This window comes from Petaurus breviceps, unplaced genomic scaffold (assembly GCF_028583685.1).
Source record: "Petaurus breviceps papuanus isolate PSGF00001 unplaced genomic scaffold, PetGlider_PUasm1.0 38, whole genome shotgun sequence".
Classification (NCBI taxonomy): Eukaryota; Metazoa; Chordata; class Mammalia; order Diprotodontia; family Petauridae; genus Petaurus; species Petaurus breviceps.
Genome location: NW_027186304.1, coordinates 67343980 through 67366796, shown reverse-complemented (window position 1 = coordinate 67366796; position 22817 = coordinate 67343980). Strand labels below are relative to the sequence as shown.

The window sequence follows — 22817 nt, the reverse complement described above, 5'->3', positions numbered from 1 at the left end:
CATCACTCTTACCTAACTTTGGGGAAGGGAGTGAGTAAAAGAAGACAAGTTGCAAAGTTTGTGATGGAAGAGATATATTTACTTAAAACTTTCTATTACCTTTAACATCTACCACAGTGCTCTATCTCTATTAGGGGGCTTAAGGATTGTTGAAAGGTATCATGGTGTAATGCAAAGAGTGGTTAGCAAGGAGTCAGGAGGGGCCTAATTTCATATTCCTACTCTTAATGCTTCCATATTACATGACCATAGGAAAGTCATCTAACCTTTTTGTACCTCAGTTTCTTCACCTTTAAAATGGGGGCAATAAGGCCTAAAGCACTTGCCTCCTAGGGTTATGAGAATATGAGATAATATATGTAAATAATTTGTGAGCCTTAAGATCCTCTGTCAGCCATTTTTACAATCTTCAAATGAACGACTAAATCAAAAGATGACAAAGTTGTTATGTACTAGTTTTCCTCATTCTCTTCAATACTTTTCAATTACTTTAGATTAGGGGTCACAATTTTCCTCTCCAACTGATCTCATTATCATACTCTCTGCTGTTCAGTGTCTATGTTTACAATCTTAACACTGTAGCCTCATGATTTCTCCATCTTGAACTTTATTAACTTATTTCAGATACCTACAAACAGAATTGTCCCTTAGCTGGCATCATCACTCAAATGCCCGACTGCCAGATGTTGAACTCCTTGTGGATGTGAATTCCTTGAGGAGGGACCATATTGTTGCCTTTCATTATATCCCCAGCATTCAGCACAGTGCCTGGCACACTATGTACTTAATGTTTGAGAGACCAAATCCTGCAATTCCCCTCCCTGGTTATAATCAATAAGCTATAAACTCCAGGAAGGTAAAATCTGCTAACTTTGAATTTTTATAGCCTGACATAGTATCATAGGTACTTAAACAGTGCTGAAAGTGTTAAACTGAATTGAACCTTTTTACTTCTTACTCTCTCACACCTATTTGAATCTATTAACTACTCTCACTAAGAACTCTATTCCCTTGACTTCTCTCCAGTCTCTCTGTCTCCTACTTAATTCCTCCACTCCATCCTTAGTCCGGCTTTACTTACCTTTCTATCCAGGGTAAAATTTATATTTAGCTCCTTTAAAAAATATTGTTTGCCCTCAGATTTTCTGCCACACTTTCCTTGCTAAATCCCAACCCTGTACTGCCTAACCTTGCATCACTCTGGCTCTGAGTCAGTGATTTAGTCCTACTGCAAATTCATGCTCTCTATCCTCAATAAAGCTTGGTAGCTTTCATTTATCTCTGATTAACTGTTTCATGTTCCCAACATAAGCTGCTTTAAAGCTTTTACATTCTTGCTATGCCTTCCTGTCCCTACCCCCATGCATTCTTGGAATCTGCTGAGCATATTCCTCCTTACATAACATCCTTATGTTTGATAGACTCAAAAACAAACTATTGGGATTAAGGTCTCCCTATTCAACAACAACTATCAAGAAAACTAGAAAGCTATTTAGAAGAATTTAGGTTTAGATTAACATCTTTATATCATAAAGTATGATGAGCAACAAATGGACCTGAGATCTAAGTATTACGTATTACCAAAAATGTTTTGGTAGCATTGAAATCCCTACTCCCTCAATTAAAAAAAAAAAAAAAAGGTAATGGAGGGAATATTTTGCACGATGAGTTAGGAATAGAATTCTTAACCAAACAAGGCATACATAATTATAAAAAATAAAATAGATAATTCTGGCTATACAAATTAAAAAGCTATACATGAACAAAAGCAATTCAGATAGAATAAGAGAAACTGCTGACTGGGTAAGCCTTCAAAGTAAATATCCTTGATAAAGATGAGACATCTAAGACATCTAGGGAACGGAAACATTAAGAATATGAACCATTTCCCTCAATATAAAGTTGCCAAAGGATATAAAGAGATGTTATTACCAACAGCCACATGGAAGAATACTCCAAATCATTAAGAATAAGTGAAATGAAAACTAAAACGCAGCTGAGGTTTTACTTTATGTGCCCATTGGATTATGAAAAATGACAAAAGATGAAAAATGGAAAGTACTAAAGGGGCTGTGGAAGGCAGGCACCCTGTTGGTGCAACTAAAGACTGGTTCAACCATTTTGAAAAAAAAAAGGGGGGGAAGTATATTAGAAGCCACTAAACTGTACATACCATTTGACCTATTGATATCACTAGTACATAGGCCATGGAGGTCAATGACTGGAGAAAAGAAAAAACTACAATGAAAATCATCATAATTCTGATCAATGCAGCTTTCAATCTTGATCTCAAAAGGAATAATGAGTCAAGACGCCTCCTCAAGAAGGAGTTGACAGTCTGCAGGTGTGGAATGAGATGCATACCAGATATGGTTTATGTCTTGATTTATTCTGCATAAATGTACTTCAATAAAAGGGAAGATGGGGGAAGGGTATCACTAGGAAGTGATGATGTATTTACAAAGAACATCAAAATATTAATGAAAATTAATTTTTTTGAAAAGTACGCACTAGGGGTGGCCAGGTAGCACAGAGAGTAAGAGCACCGGCTCCAGTGTTGGGATTACCTGGAGATAAAATCCCAGGCTCAGACACTCAGCACCCACTCAGAAACACCTGGCCATGTAACCTTGAGCAAGTTACTTAACCCCAATTGCTTAGGGGCGGCCAGGTAGCTCAGCGAGTAAGAGCACCGGCTCCAGTGTTGGGATGAACTGGGGATCAAATCACGGGCTCAGACACTCAGCACCACACCCAGAAATAACTGGCCGTGTAACCTTGAGCAAGTTACTTAACCCCGATTGCTTAAAAAAAAAAAGTATACACTATCTCTATTCCAAAATTTCACCATTATCTTCTTCACACATATTCATCTCATTCCCTCCTGTTGCAGAGAAGAATTGTCCTCTCCATCTCTCCCCAGGCTAACCCCTCCTGTTTGTACTCTTAAAAAATTATAAATGTATGTATGTGTATATATGTATGTATACACACACACATATATATGTATATATACACACACAATGCCTTTATGTATAGATATGTGTGTATGTGTATGTTCACCTTTCCCCCAGTATGGGCAGCTAGGTTGTATAGTGGATAAAGCGCTAGGCCTGAAGTCAGGAAGAGGAGTCTTCCCAAGTTCAAATGTGGGCTCAGCTGCCTAGTAGTTGTGTGACCCTGAGCAAGTCACCCCATAACCCCATTTTCCTCATCTGCAAAATTGAGCTGGAGAAGCAAATGACAAACCACTCCAGAATCTTTGCTAAGAAAACCTCATAGGGGGTCACAAAGAGTGAGACATGATTGAAAAACTAAACAAAATACCTCCCCACCCCCTAACCTTCCCCTTCCCAATTAAGAATGAAAGAAAAAACAAAATTTCTATTGCAAATATGTACAGTCAAGCAAAATAAATTTCCACATTACCCATGGTAAAAAGAAAGTCTCATTCTGCAGTCTGAATCCTTTACACCTCTATTAGGAAGTAAACAGTATATTTCATCATTAATCTTCTGAAGTTGGGGTTGGTCATTATACTGAGTTCCTAAATCTTTCAAAGTTCTTTATATTTGCCATGTTGTTGTCATTGTATTTTAATTATTTTTTTTTTCTGGCCTTGTTCATTTGCTCTGCACCAGTTCATATAAGACTTCCTGGGTTTCTCTGAAATTATTTATACAATAATGTTCCATCACATTTATATACACTAACCGGTCTGGCCATTCCTGAATAGATGGATACCTCTTCAGATTCCCACTCTTTGCCACCTCTGAAAAAGCTATAAATACTTCTGTACATCCTTAGAATTTGTTTTGTTTAGTGCTATTTCCCTTAATCAAATCTCCCTCTAGAATTTCTACTCCCTTCTCCCTCCTGTCTCCCAGATGAATAAAATGTATTTTTGTACTGTGTATGTATTCTTCCTTCCTTTGACCAATTCAGATGTCAAATGCTCCCCCCCAACCTCTCCTCTTTGTTTGTAAACACTTTCCTTAGCCTTTCCTTCCTTGCCCCACTCAGTTTATTCTTCTTCCCCTCTCTTTACATTCTTCTTTTCAGATCATAAAGATATGACAGAATTCCCAACCCTTATTTAATTAGACTGCCTCTATGACCCTTGATGATGATAGGGTTCAGAAGGAAAACATATCATCTTCCCATATTTGAAGTTAAGTAGTTGATCATTGTTTAGTCTCTTGTGATTGTTCATTCATGTTTACTTTATGTTTCTCTTGATTTTTGTGTTTGAACTTCAGAGTTTCTATGCATCTCTGGTATTTTCATCAGAAATGCTTGGAAATCCTCTAATTCATTAAAGATTCATTTTCTCCCTCTGGGATTATACTTGGTTTTGATAAGTTATTCTTTGCTCTAAGACTATGTCCTTTGCCTTCTGGAATATCACACTTTATTCTCTTCATTCCTTTATAGTGGTAGCTGCTAAATCATATATGATCTTTCTTTCTGGCTGCTTGTAATATTTTTTAATTTGACTTGAAAGTTCTGGATTTTAGTTAAAATGTTCCTAGGAATATTCATTTTTGGGTTTCTTCTAAGCATTGACCAGTGGAATTCTTTCTATTTCCACTTTGCCTATGGTTCTAAGAGATCTTGGCAGTTTTCTCTTAACATTTCTTAAAACTTTTTTTTTTTTGGTCATGGCTTCCTGGTAGGCCAACAATCCTTAATTTTTTTTCCTCTTTGTTCTGTTTTCCAAGTCAGTTGTTTTTGTTATGAGATACTTCACGTTTGTCTATAATTTTCCCCGTTATTTTGTCTTTGTCATAATATTTCCTGTTGTCTTATGTAGTCGTTGGCTTCTGTTTGGTCCATTCTAATTTTCAGGGAGTTTATTGATGGTGTAAGGTCTTTGTACCTCTCATGCCAAACTGTGAATTCTTTTTCCAATTCTTTGTTCCACAGTTCTTATTCTTTTTCCATTTTTTCCTTGCAGCACTCTAACTTAATTGATACATTTTTTTCTTTTTAAAAACTTTTGCTTGGGGCAGCTAGGTGAACAGAGCACTGGCCCTGGAGTCAGGAGGACCTGAGTTCAAATCCGGACTCAGACACTGAACACAAAAAACTAGCCATGTGACCTTGGGCAAGTCACTTAACCCCAACTGCCCTCCAAAAAGCAAAAAACCAAAACAAAACAAAAAAACTTTTGCTTCCTCTTCCAGGAATTCTAGTTGAATTTGTGTCCAAGCTGTGTTTATCTTTGAAGCTTTACTTGTGGACATTTCTGAATCATCCTCTTCTTCTAGGTCTGTGTCTTCAGTATCACTATCATTATAATACCTTTCTGTGGTGGGATTCCTTACCCATTTGCTCATTCATCTAGTCTATTTCCTGACTTTGGAAAGGATGTTAGGACTGGGGTCTGTGTACTTCTGGAGAGAAGGTCAAGACTGGTTGCTTTCTTAGGGATACTGAATTCTGGGTTACTCATAGGATCTCAGGGATAGCTCAGGTTGGAGACTGCACCAAAAGGTCTGATCTAGGGCAAAATTTGACTGCTGTTTTCCTGGTCTAAACTCTGTAAGCTCCTGACCTGGGTCTGAACAACTATAGATTGCTTCAGGACTCAGCCATTATCACTCAGCTGAAATGCTCTGCTAGTTCAAAGAGACAAAACTGAAAATCTGAGATTCCTATCAGTGTTATTTTGCTACAGGCTTCCAAATGAACTGTAGACTGGAACTTCAACCCCATTCTACTCCTGGGTTTTGAGTCAAACTGCTAATGAATGCTTCTAAACTCCCTCCTCTCAGGATCTGTGGCCAATCCTCACCTGGACTGACACCCTTGGGCACAGGTTCACCCTCCTCAGTCCACTTTGAATCTGTGACCAACAGCTGGGTAATGTGTGACTAAGCTTCCACATAGCACCCGTCAATGACCCTCCAGGGACCTCAGTCAGTGATACAGCCAATTAGTCAGTCAGTCAGTCAGTCAACAAGGATTTATTAAGTGCTCACTATATGCTAGGGACGGAGCTAAGGACTAGGGATACAAACAAAACACAAGCATATTATACATTTCTTTCTGAGAAAGCTCACATTCTAACAGGTGAACTGAAATTCTAATGAGGGAGACAATGTGCAAAAAAACTGTACACATCAGATAAAGAATAAATGGAAGGTAATTTCAGAGAGAAGGCACTAGTCAGGGGTGGTAAAGGGGAAGGACTGGAAAATGTCTCCTGCGGATGGTAGAACTGGAACTGAATCGTAGAGGAAGCTGGGAAGTTAGGAGGCGGAAGTAAGGAGGGAGAACATTATAGGCATGAAGGAGAACCAGTGAAAAGGCATAGAGTTGGGAGATGAAGTTTGTGATAAAGAGCAAGGCCAGTGATGCTTGATCACAAGAATACATAAAGAGTACAATGTAAGAAGCCTGGGAAGTTAGAAACAGTCAGACTAGAAAGGGCTTTAAAAGTCAAAAAGAAGATTTTAAATTTGACCCTGGAGGTAATAGGGACCCAATGGTGTTTACTATGTACAGGATGGAGGGGTAGGATGATAAGGTCAGACCTGTACTATAAAAAGAGTCTTAAAGGATATTGAACTAAATGGTCTGACTGTCTAACTCAATATCTATATTATAAATATTGGCTCCTTAGTCTTTGCCTATAACACACACACAATCTAAGTTAAAATAAAACAATGACAACAAAACCCTTTCTTCAACCTAATTACTTCTTTGAGGTGCTATCTTCTTTCTTTCTCCTTTCTTATTAAGCAAAGTTCTCAAAAATGGTAATTTATATTCTGCTTCTTCACTGTCAACTCAACTCTTAACCCTTTGTAACTGAGCCTCTGCCAAGAACAAGGAGGTGATAAAACCTTACTCTTCCCTGGTCAGACAACCCAAGTTTTGTGTTCAGTTAAACTAAAGGAGATTGATATTAGAAAGTACCAATCTTAACTGTTTATATAATTCACCCTCTGCATAATCCTTTTGTTTCAATAGTAGACCTTAAGCATAGTGATTCTGAGATTGATTAGGCACAAGGAGAGGTCTACAGTAGCTATGAAACCACACTAAGATGGAAAAAATCAGGTTAGGCAGGTAAGCAACTAGCATTACTAAACATTTACTATATGCTAAGTGTTGGACCACAAAAGTGAAAAGAATGATAGTTCCTGATCTCAAAGATCATGGGGGTGGGGAAGCAGATATGTGGTACAGTGAACAGAACACCAGCCCTGGAGTCAGTTGGACCTGAGTTCAAATGTGACCTCAGACACTTAACACTTAGTAGCCATGTGACCTTGGGCAAGTCATTTAACCCCAACTGCCTTGCCTTCCCTCCTCCAAAAAACAAACAAACAAAAAGATCATGGGGGAAGACAACACAAAAAAAGGAATGGTAAAGCAGGGAGTCATGGTAGAGAATTCCAGAGAGTCAGGGACATAGCAGAGGGGATTAAGGGATAGAGCATTGGGTCCCTCCCTAAAATGGACATTCCAAGGAGAACTCACCAATAGGATAAGGGAACTATAAGGATATCCTAGGGATAAGAGAACAAGAGATGTAGGGAGAAATTACAAAGTGAGAAGACAGCTGAGACATGGTATTGAAGTGTAGAAGAATCCTGAGAGGCCATGACATGTAGTTTTTCTGAATGAGGTGGTACAATGCAAAGCAAAGCAAAGCAAATTAGCCCTCTTATTTTAACTGAGGTTCAAAGAAGTTAAATGACCTGCCCCTGGTCACAAAAGTTTTGACTTTGACACTCCTGAATAAGACATACTAACACAAACACTAAAAATCATCTATTCTCTAAGGGACAAGGGGGAGAATTGTTTGTAATCAATAATTCTGTAAGTCTTAATTCAAACTATTTTCTGAAAATCTAAATAAATCTAAATATATAAATCAAATAAAAATATCAATCAAATAAAAAATAAAAAGCAATTTCCATATCAGTCTGCATTTTGTAGATAAAAAGAATTTGTATTTATTAGCAAAGATAATTTTTTTAAAAATCAAATCTCATTCAGTTTACTAAATATAAATTTATTGCTGATTTAGGAGTTATTTTCTCTCTTTTTTTCTACATTACCCAATTATTACTATATTAGGACAAAATTTTAATTAAACCTCCTTTAATATATAAATATGCAAAACCAAATTCAAGAAACTACCAAAAATAAACCCTTTACTGTTGACAGAAATATCTTATTAATATTTGTTTATATTGTAAAGCCACTGTGGTAGGATTCCATCAAGGTCTCTCCCTCCTGAAATCAGGGCAAGATTAAAGGAAAGAATCTTGAGTAAAAAAGGCTAACCTAGAGAAACTGAGGAGCTGTTAACCCAAATCAGTTTTGACTTCTGAGACCCTGGCCTTCTCATTTGTATGAATTTTAAGCATAATCTTAAATTGCCTAACCCAAACCCAACATGCCACTTCTTAGTCATCTCTATTACAAAAAGGTATACCATTCCATGTCCTACACTCCTTGTCCTCTATAAACTCTAGTTTTGAATGCTAAAGTCAAATCTATACTACATTCCTGGAAAGGATGTGTCAATATATTGCCCTATAACTCTAATCACTATCCTCTGACTTTCCCGTCCAAAATCATTCCTCCTCTGTTAGAATGTAAGCTCAGGGTGGCTAGGTGGCATAGTGAACAGAGCACCAGCCCTGGAATCAGGAGGACCTGACTTCAAATCTGACCTCAGACATTTAATACTTAACTAGCTGTGTGACCTTGGGCAAGTCACTTAATCCCAACTGCCCTGCCTCTCCCTCCCAAAAAAAAAGAATGTAAGCTTCTTGAGGGCAGGCACTTTCAATTAGTCAACAAACTTTTATTAGAAACCTACAATATGCCAAGCACTGTGCTAAGCAATGAGGATATAGAGTAAAAAAAACAACAATGATAAAATAATCCCTGCTCTCAAAGAGCTCACCATCTGATGAGGGAAACAAAATGCAAACAACTGCGTACAAATAAAATATATGCAGAATAAATTGGGGATAATCTCAGAGAAAAGGTATTAATATTAAAGAGGACTACGGAAAGGCTTCTTGCAGAAGGTCACTTTATTGAGAACTGAAGGAAGCCAGGGGAGCTAAGAAGCAGGGAGTCCCAGGGATGGAGAGCAGCCAGATAAAATGCTCAGAATTAGACGATGGAAAATTCTGTGTAAGATATAGCAAGGAAGTCAATGTCACTGAATCACAGAGAGACTGTAAAGGTAGGAGAGGGTCGGGTTATGAAACATTTTAAAAGCCAAACAAGGATTTTATATTTAATGGAGACAAAAGGAAACCACTGTAGTTTTTCTGAATGAGGTAGCACAATGCAAAGCAAAGCAAATGCTCCAACTTGTACTTAATGATCAATCTGATAGCTGAACAGAGAATGAACTGGAATGGGGAAGGAACTGAAGCAAGGAGACCAAATAGAAGGCTACTGCAGTAGTATAGCTATGAGGGGATAAGGCCTATAGCAGAGTGGTGGCACAATCAAAGAAAGAATGGCACATGCATGAAGGTAGTAATCTGAATATGGGGCATGGGGTGGGTAAGAATGACGAGTGGAGAATTTCACTTAGGTTGTGGTACCTTCCACAGTAAGAGGTGAGTTAGGAAGAGGAGAAGGTTTGGGGGTAAAGATAATGGGTTCAGTTTTGGACATGTTACGTTTAAGATTGAAGGGACATGCAATTCGAGAAGTCTAACAGGCAGTTGGACACATAAGACTAGACATCAGAAGAGAGGATAGCTGGATAAAGAGATCTGAGAAGCATGCATTGACAATGAAAATTTGGCAAATGAGATCAATAAAGAGTGGTCAGTCTGGTAGGAGGAGAATCAGAGAATGTGATGAAAACTTAAAAAGAAGTGACTATTAAGAAGAGGGTGAATGACAGTGTCAAAGGCTGCTGGGAGTTCAAGAAGCATGAGAATTCAGAAAAGGCCATTAGATTTGGCAATTCTTCATACAGTAATTAACATTCTGTTTATGTTTTTAAGCATTTTGTTTAATTTAAAACATTCTGTTTTAAACATTCTGTTTACATTTTTATTTCTCTTCAATAACACAGATGAAGCTAAAAATGGGGATATTTACCAAGTGGAAAAAGTACATTGTTGACAACAGGAAATTTGAAGGGCTTGGAAAATGGATATAAACTATAATAAAAATAAGGAGCTTCTCCCCATTTTCTGCAGTCTTGATGATTAGAAGGCAAAGCCCAGGCTTCAAACTAGACCATACTACTCCTAACCATGCTTCCCTGTCCCTGGCTCACTGGCACTTCAGATGCTACTTTTTCTGATAGTACCTACAATTTTCTAGCCCAAGACAACTTAAAAGGTGGGTAAGAAAGATGTGTTTCACTGAGGTGAGAATGGAGTGCTGGCTGTGCCCCTATAAGCCAACAGCAGGCTCTGGGGGTGACTGAATCAGCAGCAGAAGCTTCCAGAGCTCTCAGCCCACAGATGGTAACATGATCGGACAGCTGGTCAGAAGCAGATTGCAGTGGACCCTCTGCCGGCCCTGGGTGCAGGACTCTGCTGGATTGTCATACTTGGTTTCAGATCAGACTCAGATTGAGGAGGAGCACTAGAACTCTAGAGCTTGTGGCTTCTGGAAAGTGGAGACCCTGGTGCTTATGGTCATTCACAGACCAGAGCATATGCCAGAAGAACAATTAACATACCTCTCCTTATATCATTGTAGCAGCAAGCACCCAAGCATCCCTAGGGTGGCTACCAACACAGGTTCTTGGATCTGCTTTGATAAAGGAAAGCAACTCAAAATGGGTTAACAAGCTTACTTTAATCAGTCAAACATGTATCATTTACCTAGGGGAAAGAGGTCAGCACCCCGAACTTCAGAATATACAGGCAGAATTATCAAGACAGAAACAGATCAAGTAGATAGATTTCCAAACTGTCCAACCATTACATCCATACCCAATCAATATCTGGGTTTCAACATCTGGGTTTTTCAAAGCCGGGGGGCTCTGGACATCGGCTTCCTAGAATCCAGATCAAATCACAGAACACTTCCCAAAGTGAGCCCCAAAACAAAGCCTCACATCAGGGCTTATATGGCCTTCTCCTGGCTCAGAGAATGTAACAACCTTTTGGACCCACTGGCCAATCAAAAAGTATCTACTGAAAAACAAGCCTCCCACCCCAGGCTCCAGGTGCACTTTAGCCTAGGGGCAGGGAAGATCTTTAAATTTGCATTTCCATTACAATCATCCCACCTTGAAAGAACTGAAAATTTCTATAGACCCCCAGAACTAGCTCTGAAAATAGAAGCACAAAAAACCTGAAGCTTGTACCCTTGGCAGCAGAGCCCAACTTTAATATAAATTTAACTCAAGAAATAGGCTGAAAAAGTGAGCAAACAAACAAAAAAGAACCTCACCACAAAAAGTTACTACAGTGACAGGGAAAGTTCAAAATACAAACTGAAGATAAAAAAGTCAAAACTGCTGGATTCAAAGCCTCAAAGAAAAATGTGGAGTGGTCTCAGGCCCCAAAAGAATTTCTGAAACAGCTCAAAAAGGATTTTAAAAATCAAATAAGAGAGGTAGAGGAAAAAATTGAAAAAAAAAGAGAGAATGATGGGGAAAAACATAATAAAAGAGTCAACAGTTTGGTAAAGGAGGCACGAAAAATTCTGATGAAAATAAAAAATAATTATAAAATGTTAAAAAACAGAACAGGCCAAATGAGAAGAGGCACAAAAATCTACTGAAGAGAAGAATTAAAAAGTAGAATTAGCCAAATGGGAAAAGGTGTAAAAAAGATCCCAGAAGAAAATAATGCCTTAAAAATCAGAACTGGGCAAACGGAATATAATGACTGCATGAGACATCAAGAAACAACAAAACAAAATCAAAATAACAAAAAAAAAATAGAAGAAAATGTGAAATACTTCACTGGAAAAACAATTGACCAGGTAAATACATTGAGGAGACATACTTTTAAATTACTGGACTACCTGAAAGCCATGATTAAAAAAAAAAAAAAGAGCCCAGACATTTTATTTCAAGAAATTATCAAGGAAAACTGCTCTGATATTCTAGAACTAGAGGGTAAAACAGAAAATGAAAGAATTCACTGATCGACACCAGAAATCACAAAATGAAAACTGTCAGGAATATTACAGTCAAATTCCAGGGCTTCCAGATCAAGGACAAAATATTGCAAGCAGCTAGAAAGAAATCATTAAAATATCATGGAGCCATAGTCAGGATAACACAAGATTGAGTAGCTTCTACATTAAAGGATTAGACAAGGCTTGGAATGCGATATTTCAGACAGCAAAGGAGCTAGGATTACAACCAAGAATCACCTACCCAGCAAAACTGAGTATAATCCTTCAGGGGAAAAAATTATATATGTGTGTGTGTGTGTGTGTGTATGTATACATATACATATATATATATATATATTTCATGAAATAGAGGATTTTCAAGCAATCCTGATGAAAAGACCAAAGTTGAACAGAAAATCTAAATTTCAAATACAACACTCAAGGGAGGCATAAAAAGGTAAATAGGAAAGAGAAATCATAAGGGATTCAATAAGGTTACACTGTTTACATTCCTACACAGGAAAATGACACTTATAACTCCTAAGAATTTTATAATTATTTAGGCAGTTAGAAGGAGCATAGGTAGAGGACATGAGTGTGAGTTGACTATGATGGGATATCTAAAAATATAAAATGGGTTGAAAATGAGGGAAGCACTGGGAGAATGGAGAAGGCAGAGGTAGAATGGTATGACTTATCTTGCATAGAAGAATCACAAGAGCTTTTACAAAGGAGGGGAAGATGGGGGAAGGGTAGTGGACAATGCTTCAATCTTACTCTCATCAGAATTGGTTCAAAGAGGGTATAACATATACATTCAGTTAAGTATAGAAATCTATATTACCCTACAAGGCAGTAGGAAGGAAGAGGAATAAAGGGAAGGGGGTGATATAAGAGAGGGTAGATTGGGGGAGGCAGTGGTCAGAAGCAAAACACTTCCAGGGAGGGACTGGGTGAAAGGAGAGAGAATAAACAGGGTGAAAATAGGATAGAGAGAGATACATGGTTAATAATCATAATTGTAAAAAAATGTCATAGCAAGTTTCTCTGATAGAGGTCTTAGTTCTCACATATATAAAAGTCAAATTTATAAGAATACAATCATTCCTCAATTAATAAATGGCAACTATGCCCAAAGGGCTATAAAATCTTGCATATCCTTTGATCTAGCAATACCATTACTAGGTTTATTTCCCAAAGAGAGGATTTTTTTTTAAAGCAATTGGGGTTAAGTAACTTGCTCAAGGTTACACGGCCAGGTATTTCTGTGTGAGTGCTAAGTGTGTGAGCCTGGATTCGATCCCAGGTCATCCTGACTCTGGGGCTGGTAAAGGTTCTTTTTTTGATCATGGCTTTCAGGTAGTCCAATAATTTTTAAATTCTCTCTCCTGGATCTATTTTCCAGATCAGTGGTTTTTCCAATGAGATATTTCACATTGCCTTCTATTTTTTCATTTGTTTGGATCTGTTTAATAGTATCTTGATCTCTCATAAAGTCATTAGCTTCCATTTGCTCCAATCTAATTCTGAAGGAATGATTCTCTTCAGTGAGCTTTTGAGATTCTTTTTCCATCTGGCAAATTTGGCTTTTTAAGGCATTCTTCTCCTCATTGTCTTTTTGAGCCTCTTCTGCCATCTGAGTTAGTTGGGTTGTTCTGTTTGTTTTGCTTCCTTTGCCTGGTTATGTTGACACTCAAATTACTTGACTTTCAGGATTTTTGCCACAGTAGAACTCTGCTACCAGAAATGGGAGCTTTATCCCAAACACTGGGCTTTTCTCGGCTGCCAGAGGTATTAGATGGGTGCCCTCTCTGAGGCCTCCACACGTTCTGGCAAGCTGGTCACACACCCTAGACTGCAATCCAGATCCAAGCAGGTTAAAGCAAGGGAGCAATTACCCCTAAGACTGGTCGCTTGGTGCCCCTACAATCTGTAGACCAGGAGCTGAAGCTGCCATGTGGCAGTGGCTGCAGGGCCATAGCGCCTCAGCCGCTTCTCACCCCCGAGGGCAAAGGCGGGATTCCCAAGTCCCAAAGTCCACACTACACTGATCTCTCACTTTGTCCTTGGCATCTATGGGTTGATAATTATGGAAACTGCCACAGCTACTAGTGATCTGAAGTCCTTCCAGCCAGCGGCTGGTCAGGCTGCACTGAGGCTAAGACCTCTGGATAGAGTAGAGTTGGGGTTGGCTCCCACAGCACTGCGCTGGCCGCTTTCTGCTGACCTGCCTGGCTGTCCTCAAAAAGAGGTTAGCTTCTCTGTGTCATTTTTATGGGATCTGTAGTTCCAAAGTTTGTCTACAGTCATTTTTTACATGAATTGGGGGAGGTGGGAGCCAGAGCTGCGAGGAAGAACTGTTTCTACCTATAAAGTCCTTTTAAAAATGCCAAAAAGAAGGATGTATTTTAGTCTAAAAACTAGAGGAGCCACTGAAACTCTTGAGCAGGGAAGTGGCATGATGAAATATGTAATTTAAGAATATCAATTTGGCAGATATGTGGAGGATGGATTGCAAAGTAGAGAGCATAGAGATCAATGAGGAGAATATTGCAGGAGTTCATAGAAAAAGTGATGACAGCCTGGATCAGGATTTGTTGGGTATAAACAGAAAAAGTAATGAATGAAAGGGATTTCGAGGAATACAATCAACAAGACTTGGGAGTGTGACAGAAAGTTAGATGTCTGACAATTACTAACTAGTCAACAACTGAGGCTTATGACTTTTTAGAGGGAAGCCCTGAGGCTTCTTCTGTAATCAAGAAAGGAAAGAAAGTAGTCTATTCTAGCTCAATCACTCATAATATGAAACCTGGCAAGTTTCCTTGGAAATACAGGGGAGGGAATTTCTGCCATTTCTAAGGGGCTAAAACCATTGCTCTGAAAACCATGGGAAATTTTTTATCTTCATCCCACAACTGAAGGCATGTGATTAGACTATAATGCAGAAAAGGCACCAAGTTTTCTGATATAGCATTACCTCACCTATATCAGGAATTTCTTTAGTCCCCCACTATTATTACCCATCAAGGTAAATTATCTTCTAGGCTCTTATCCCCTCTGATATTCTAGTGGCACCCTAGGGACATGATAAGAGCTGTCAAGTAGTGATAGAAATTCTCTTTAGCCTTTAGAAAAATGTCTAGTTCTGATACTTTTCCTAGAGAAAAAATAAAATTTTATACTTTCATAGTTCTGTAAAAGGCAGAGTATATATGGCTTACACATATGAAGTACTTAATAAGGTGCAACACAACCAAATGAGTTTCAAAGGAGATAAAATGGATAATTTTCATCATATAAAATTAAAAAGGTTATGCATAAATGAAACCAATGCCCCTAAATTAGAAGAAAAGCTGGAAACTGGAAAAAAAAATTTGCAACAAGTTTCTCTGAGAAAGGTCTCACTTCATACGGAAATGAGTCAGATTTATAATAAGAGACACTCTCCAACTGGTAAGTGGTCAAAGGCTATGAATAGGTGGTTTTTAGATGGTAAAATCAAAGCTATCAATAGTCATAAGAGGGCAGCTAGGTGGTGCAATGACTAGAGCACCGGCCCTGGAGTCAGAAGGACTCGAGTTCAAATCTGGCCTCAGACACTTGACACACTATACTAGCTGTGTGACCTTGGGCAAGTCACTTAGCCCCGATTGCCTTGCCTTCCACCTCCAAAAAAAAAATTAAATGAAAAGAAATGTATGAAATGTATAGTCTGGGGCGGCCAGGTGGCTCAGCAAGTAAGAGCACCAGCTCCAGTGTTGGGATAACCTGGGGATCAAATCCAGGCTCACACACTAGCACCACACCCAGAAATAACTGGCTGTGTAACCTTGGGCAAGTTACTTAACCCCGATTGCTTTAAAAAAAAATAGTCATAAGAAAAACTGATCTAAATCACTAAAAAATAGGGAAATGCAAATTAAAACAGCTCTGAGGTACTTCTTCACACCCATCAGATTGGCAAAAACGACAGAAAAGGAAAATGACAAATGCTGGAGGGTATACAGGAAAATAGGTACACTAATGCATTGCTGGTGGAGTTATAAACTAATCCAACTATTCTGGAAAACAATTTGGAACTATGCTAAAATATCTATGAAATTGTGCAATGAAAACCCAGCAACACTGCTACTAGGTTTATAACCCAGTGATGAAAGAATGAGAAAAAGGACCCACTTATACAAAAATATTCATAGCAGTTCTTTTTGTGGTGGCAAAAAAAATTGGAAACTTAGGGGATACCCATCAATCAGGGAATGATTGACCAAGCTAAGGTAAATAATGTGATAGAATGTAATTATGCTGTAAAAAATTCTAAAAGTCATGGTTTTGGAAAAAAAAAATTTGAAGACTTACATGAACTTATATAAAGTGAAGTGAGCAGAATCAGATCAAAACAGTAAAGGCAATTTTGTAAATATAATCAACCATGAAAGATTTAATAATTCTTATTAACACAATAACCCACCACAATTCCAAAGGACTCATACTGAAAAACACTATTCATCTACATATAAAGAACTGATATAGTACAGATTGAAGCATAATACTCTCTCTTTCTCTCTTTTTTGGGGGGTAGGGGAATGGCTAATGTGGAAATTTGTTTTGCACAACTTTGTATTTGCAATGGGTTTTATATTTCTTCCCTTCTCAATGGATGGAGGGGGGTTGTGAGAAAGAGGGACAGAATTTGAAACCAAAAATAAAATAAAATTCAATGAAAAAATAGGGTGCAACACAAATTATATCATCAATTAGTATTTAATAAGGGCTTCAAAATAACCCCCTTACAAAAGTTCCTAACTGTGGAGTATCTGAGTATAATCTGATTATTTATATTTTAGAAAAACAAAACTGAAAATACCTAGAGTTTATTCTCTTCTCGCACTAACCTTTTGAAATCTTCTGCCAGTAGTAAATGCCACTTAATAGATTTCTAACATAAGTTGCTGAATTTCAGGCATACATGCACTGAGAGTCACCCTGTCAACAGTAAGCAGGACAGTGACTTAGTGTATGGGAAGCTACATACTAATGCATTTAGTGAACAGTACTAAATCATCAAGATTAAACAGATTTGGCATAAAAGAAATAAAAGTCTTTTCTTTAGAAACAAACCACTTTTTATGGAAAAAATTTGTAGTGAATTTTCAGGAAATGGCAATGATTCTCCCTCCTACTTCCCAAAGGTATTTCCAGTAACTCTTAGAGAGCTCCTATTGCACATAAACATTTGAAACAGAGACAGTGGAAAAATTAAAGAGTAAAATAAACTGTGTTCAGGAAGTAACCATTTGAAAAGGGAGAAACACATGATTTTTCATAATATATCAAATGCTTGACATTTCAGTAGCCACACCTTGAAAACTCTAAGTACACTACCAAATCATAATGGTGTAATTTTTTAAATCTCCATTTTTTCAATACAGCATAAAAGACAAGATTATTTTAATATATACATATACCTTACCCTCTTTTAACAGACTCCAGAAACTGAGCATTTGTTGGATCAGTATAAGATCTTAATTCTCCATCATCTAAACTGAAGCCATTGCTCCAAAGTTTGAGCAAAATTTGAACCTATTGAGCAAAAACAATTAGACATGTAAAAAATAATACATTTTGGCTAAATAACTATCTATATTTCAAATACTAACTTATCCAACAACACAGTGTCATTCATTTAATCTAAGACACTGTTATTTATATCATACCAAAAGACAAAACATATCAGAAACGATTCTTTTGTTTGGCAGATTATATATTTAGATTACAGACTGGATATAACTTGCCAAAATTACTTGTGGGACATGAAGTCCTCATAATGTCTTTAGAGGTAAAACCATGTAATAAACTAATAAATCAAACAACTTACTCAGAAAATTAACATCAACTTCAGTCTTACAATCGATCAACTTGGATGAGATGGCTAATAAGGGCAGATTTTATAAAATGTGCACTGTGTCAAATTAATGATACTTTTTTTTGGTACTATGATTTAAATAATCTGTGCTGAAATATACGCACACTTTAGCTAATAAGGGCAGATTTTATAAGATGTGCACTGTATCAAATTAATGATACTTTTTTTTGGTACTATGATTTACATAATCTGTGCTGAAATATACGCACACTTTTAAATTCATAATTTTCCAGTATATCAGAATTGGAAGGGACCTCAAATGTACACCTTGTAAAATGCTAATCTGAAAAAGAATTCTTTATACAATATAACAGAACTTAGTCATTCAGCCTCCACTTCAAAACCCCTAGTTATTATCATTCCATTCAATTTGAGTTGTCCTAGCCCTTTCTTCGATTTTCTAATCTTTGAAAAATTCTTTAAAAAAAAAAAATCCCAAATCAAAACACATTCTAGCCCCCCAAAGAGAAAAGAACACCAAAAACCTTTTTTGTTGTTCTTTGTTTTCTCCACCAGTCCCAGTTCATTTTGAGCATTCCTGACACTGTTATTACAGTATTATGCCATGCATTTATGTTCATGTACCACCTTCTACATAAAGCCTTTCCTGATTCCCCCAACTACAAATGCCCTCACTCCATGACTACCACATATTTGTTTGTATTTATTCTCCTTATATGTATTCTGTATATACTTACATATGTACCTTTTCTCTCCCATTAGAATGTACTCTCCTTGAGTATAAGGTTTATTTCATTTTTGGTATTTATAACCCTAGTGTCTAAGACAGGGCCTGGCACAGAGTATAGAGTTATTGTTTTTAAGTTGAACCTGTTTTCTGGTTTCTGTTCTGACTTTTGTACATTAACATTTAAAAATCTACCTACACAAATTCTACTCTGATGTGGAGGCAATTATGGATTCTTTAGGGCTAGGCAAACAGCATAAGCTCTGGCAGACTCTATTACGCTGGAAAAGCTTAGCATACAGGTCTGACAACAGAACAAAATCTGTTTCCCAAGTATCAGTCTAACTAAGGAAAGACACAGTACCAGTAAGCTGGCCAACTGGTAATAAATCTGTTTGGCCTAGCAACCAATGAAACAAAGAAAAAAGTATCTGTTAGTTTTTTGTAGCTCTGCTTCCACATCTTCATTAATGGTGGAAGAGAAGTGAAAGGTGTTAGAAGGTGCTAAAAATCAGTTTTCAGTATGTCAATAAACTTTAATTTGCCTTTTGGTATTCTAAATGTGAGATGCTTGTCCATTGACTAATGAGAACATGTTACTGAAAAAATCCAATCAAAAGGATCTAGATATTCTTGTTACAAATGAAAATAGAAGAAAGGAGGAAGGTGTGGTAAAATGGAAAGATGGCTCATTCCTATACTTTCTGAAGACACAAAGAAAAGAGTTGATGGAGTGGATTTTACTGTATGCCCCAAAGTAATAAGAAATATTGGTTACTAAGGATGAAATTCAATTAATTCTGCAAAGAAATTGCCACAAAAAAGAGATGAAAAAGAGGCCGGAAAGCTTATTAGTTGCAACACCTATCTTATTTGCCAAAATGAGATGAATGTCAACTATCTCTAATGCAACACTAAGTAAGAATAAAAACTAATTTGTAAAATCTCACAGAGGATGATGGACAATTATGAGCAGTATCATTTCATAAAGCAAAGAGATGCAGCATAGGGTAAAAACCAGTTTAATGAAAGCTAGGCAAGATGTCCAATTAATCAAAATTATCTCAGGTGCATTAAAGGAATAAAACAGAAGGAAGACTATGAACAGAAGAAAAGTGGAAAAGATCTTTAGAAATCATTTAATAGTTTTCATCAGCAAGGACAATGAAACTACCACATTTGTACCCTAACACTGCAGTCCCAGATAAGCTTTTAAAGGAAACAGAAATAAAGGACAAAGATGGGGAAGGAAGCTGGAATATATCAAATGTATAGAGGGAAGATCCATGCTAAAGGAAATAGAATTGTAAGGGCAATGAAGGTGTTATATACTAGCTATCTGAAAAAGGAGAAAAAAATTAAAAGATTGGAAAAATTTTTAGACTTTATTCATACTAAAAAAGGCAACTATAATATTTAATTATACCCCTACTTTCCTATCTAAACAAAATCCTTATGAGAGTCATCTATACACAACAGAGGGTATCCTTTCTGACGGTATAATTGGGCAAAAGCAGGTTTATGGAAGTGATATTCAACAAGAGACCACACTTAGATTCCTGTGCTTACTGAATGTTGATTATGAAAAAGCATTTGAATCAGCAGAACAAAATGCTTCCTCACAGGTTGTTTTATAACAAATTGCTCCCCCTCCATTCATCAAAATCATTCAAGACTCTGGAATATATAACAAAAGAAATAACCCTCTTCAATGGTCATTTGACAATAAACATCAGGCGAGGCATAAAACAGGGAAGATATATGCTCACCAAAAGTATTCACTACTGTGAAGGAAGAGATTTAGTGCAGAGTCCAGGTCAAAGAGATATTCCTTTAGGGATGATGAGATCCTCCACATGCTCCTGTCTGCAGAGTGACACTGCTGATAGCATCAAGCCCCAAAACAGTGCAGAGCCTCCTGGAAGAGATCTATAATCACTCAAGAGAATTTGTCTTGACTATGCACACAGGTAAAACCAAGCTGATGAAGAACTGTCTATTGCCCAGGTTATAAAACATATTTGGACAAACAACCTGTAGAGCTCAATCATTGATATCTATATCTGGGACAGATAATACAGATGCACAGTGAGTTTGGTTTAGAGTTAAACAGGAAGAGAGCAACTTGGATGGCATTCAGATAATTTGCAAAGTTCCTTTACTGACCCCAAAGTTCCCATGTAAGCAAAGGTCCATCTTTTTAACATCTATATTCTACCCAGTGCTGCTATATAGGATCAAGACATGAAATATGATGATCTCCAATGAATTAAAAACGAATACTACGCCAAGCGCAATGGAGAGGCTCATGGTGTATAGGAAGAGGCCACCACACATAACCAATGAAGAACTTAAGGAGAACAGGAATAAAAGACATCATCAAAGAATTGTTTGACAGGAAGAGAAGATGGTTTGGTTATATGGCAAGAGCAAGGGATGGCAGATGGCAGATGGAGTGCTTTACTACTATCCTCATACCGTCAGGAGACTGTAAGGAAGGCTGCTTGACAATGGCAAACTTATGTGAAAGCAAGAAAAGACTTGCACAAGATAGAGGCATATGTGAGTAGCTTCACTGGAGGGGCCTTCCAAGTGAGTGTGATCAGAGATTTGAATTATTTAAAATCTACTTGGAATAGGGCATTCCCATGCAGCCACACTGGTCTCTTTGGGAATTCCTCCATTTCTTCCTCATTAGAATTGCTTCTCTTTAAGTCTAGAGGATTTCATTCTTCAGAGTTCCCCATCCCTCCCTTGTAGCATGTTAGGTCATAGGACTGTACCTATCCTTTATTTGAAACCTTTAAAATATGCTCTCTAAAATATAGGGTACATCTCAGGCCATTTCCAGTTTTCCTTTTCTTTTCCATCACAATCTCTAAGATGAAGCGGCCAATTTGCTCTTAAGGGTCTTATAATTTCTATCTGAGTAACCCGTTCTTCCCTGGTGGTGAAACAGATCCAAGAGAAATCGATGTTTATTCTTCTGCTCTTTGAAGGATAAAATAATCATTGAGGTAGTTGTTCTATTTTTGGCAGAGGGTACTTTAGTAAATACACATGAAACATATAATATGGATAGTCTGGCCCATAGGGCATGTATAGGAATTCTCTGCTTTGATCCAATTTACCACATGAAACTTTGGGGGCATGCTTTTGGTCATTTGTGACTGAAAGACTTGTACTGTGAGAAGATGAAGAGTTCCATAACTGGCTGCTAAGTTAGAAGAGCAGATTACTCAGGAGTTTGCAACAGGAGATATCAAAGAGTTCCCTAATTGATTGCTGAGCCAGAACTCAATAGATACACAATTGTCTCTCTGTAGTATTTTTTCCTTAATGGCTGTGAGTGAACTACTTCCCAAGGATTAGGTAGGGGGAGGGACAGTTAGCCTCATTCCTTCATTTGACCATAGCAACCCTAAGCATGTTACTGCCTCTTTTTGTATTCATTCTTTTTTGAATTTTGGTGAACAAGAATCTCAAGTTAGAAGTGTCCAGGCAACCTTAAAAGTTCTGAAAGGTCTGAATGTCTGGTTAGGATTCTCGTGTGGCAGCAGCTGATGACAGGGGAAATGTCAAAGTGGGGGTAAAGAGACACACTGAAGTCAGATAGGTACAGGGAATACTACCCCTCATAGCAGAAAAAACTACTAAGAAAGGAATTCATCCCTGGGGCCCAGATAAGTAGCCTGTCCATCAGAGATCTACTCAGGGAGAATTGTGTGAGGATTCTATGAAGGAAGAAAGGTCTACCAGGAGTTGTGATTTACTCATCTGCCATAAGTATTCCCCACTTGAGGGCTTCACTGCCACTGTAACTCTAAGTTTGAATCCACTCTTCCCACGGATATAGTGTATATTTGCTGAATAGTAAGACCCAGATTTGAGAGGAAATTTTCTATACCAAGTGTTCTTACTATGTGATTTTAGTAAATACTTTTCCTAAGAGCTAATTAAGCTTACTAATTCCAAGGGATTGAGAGTGAGAAATAAAACCCCATAAAGTTATCACTAGAACCAGAGGGTAGTAGATATCCTCTTAGGCTCCAACTTCAGAGTGGGAACTGGGAAATAATGGAGGGGAGGGTTTTACAATAGTAAGCATGTATAAAATTT

The 22817-nt window shown here is 37.6% G+C and overlaps 1 protein-coding gene across 3 annotated transcripts in view; it reads right to left on the bottom strand.

Moving 5' to 3' along the window:
- UBXN2B (UBX domain protein 2B) overlaps positions 1-22817 on the bottom strand; it is a 50644-nt gene that overhangs the window by 5813 nt on the left and 22014 nt on the right. For 2 of the 3 annotated variants that reach the window (XM_069099987.1, XM_069099986.1), the window contains exon 5: positions 17558-17667. In XM_069099987.1, the coding sequence (XP_068956088.1) occupies positions 17558-17667 (110 nt within the window). Of the gene's footprint in view, positions 1-16979; positions 17071-17557; positions 17668-22817 lie in introns of all 3 variants that reach the window. The other variant, XM_069099988.1, reaches the window with a different exon arrangement.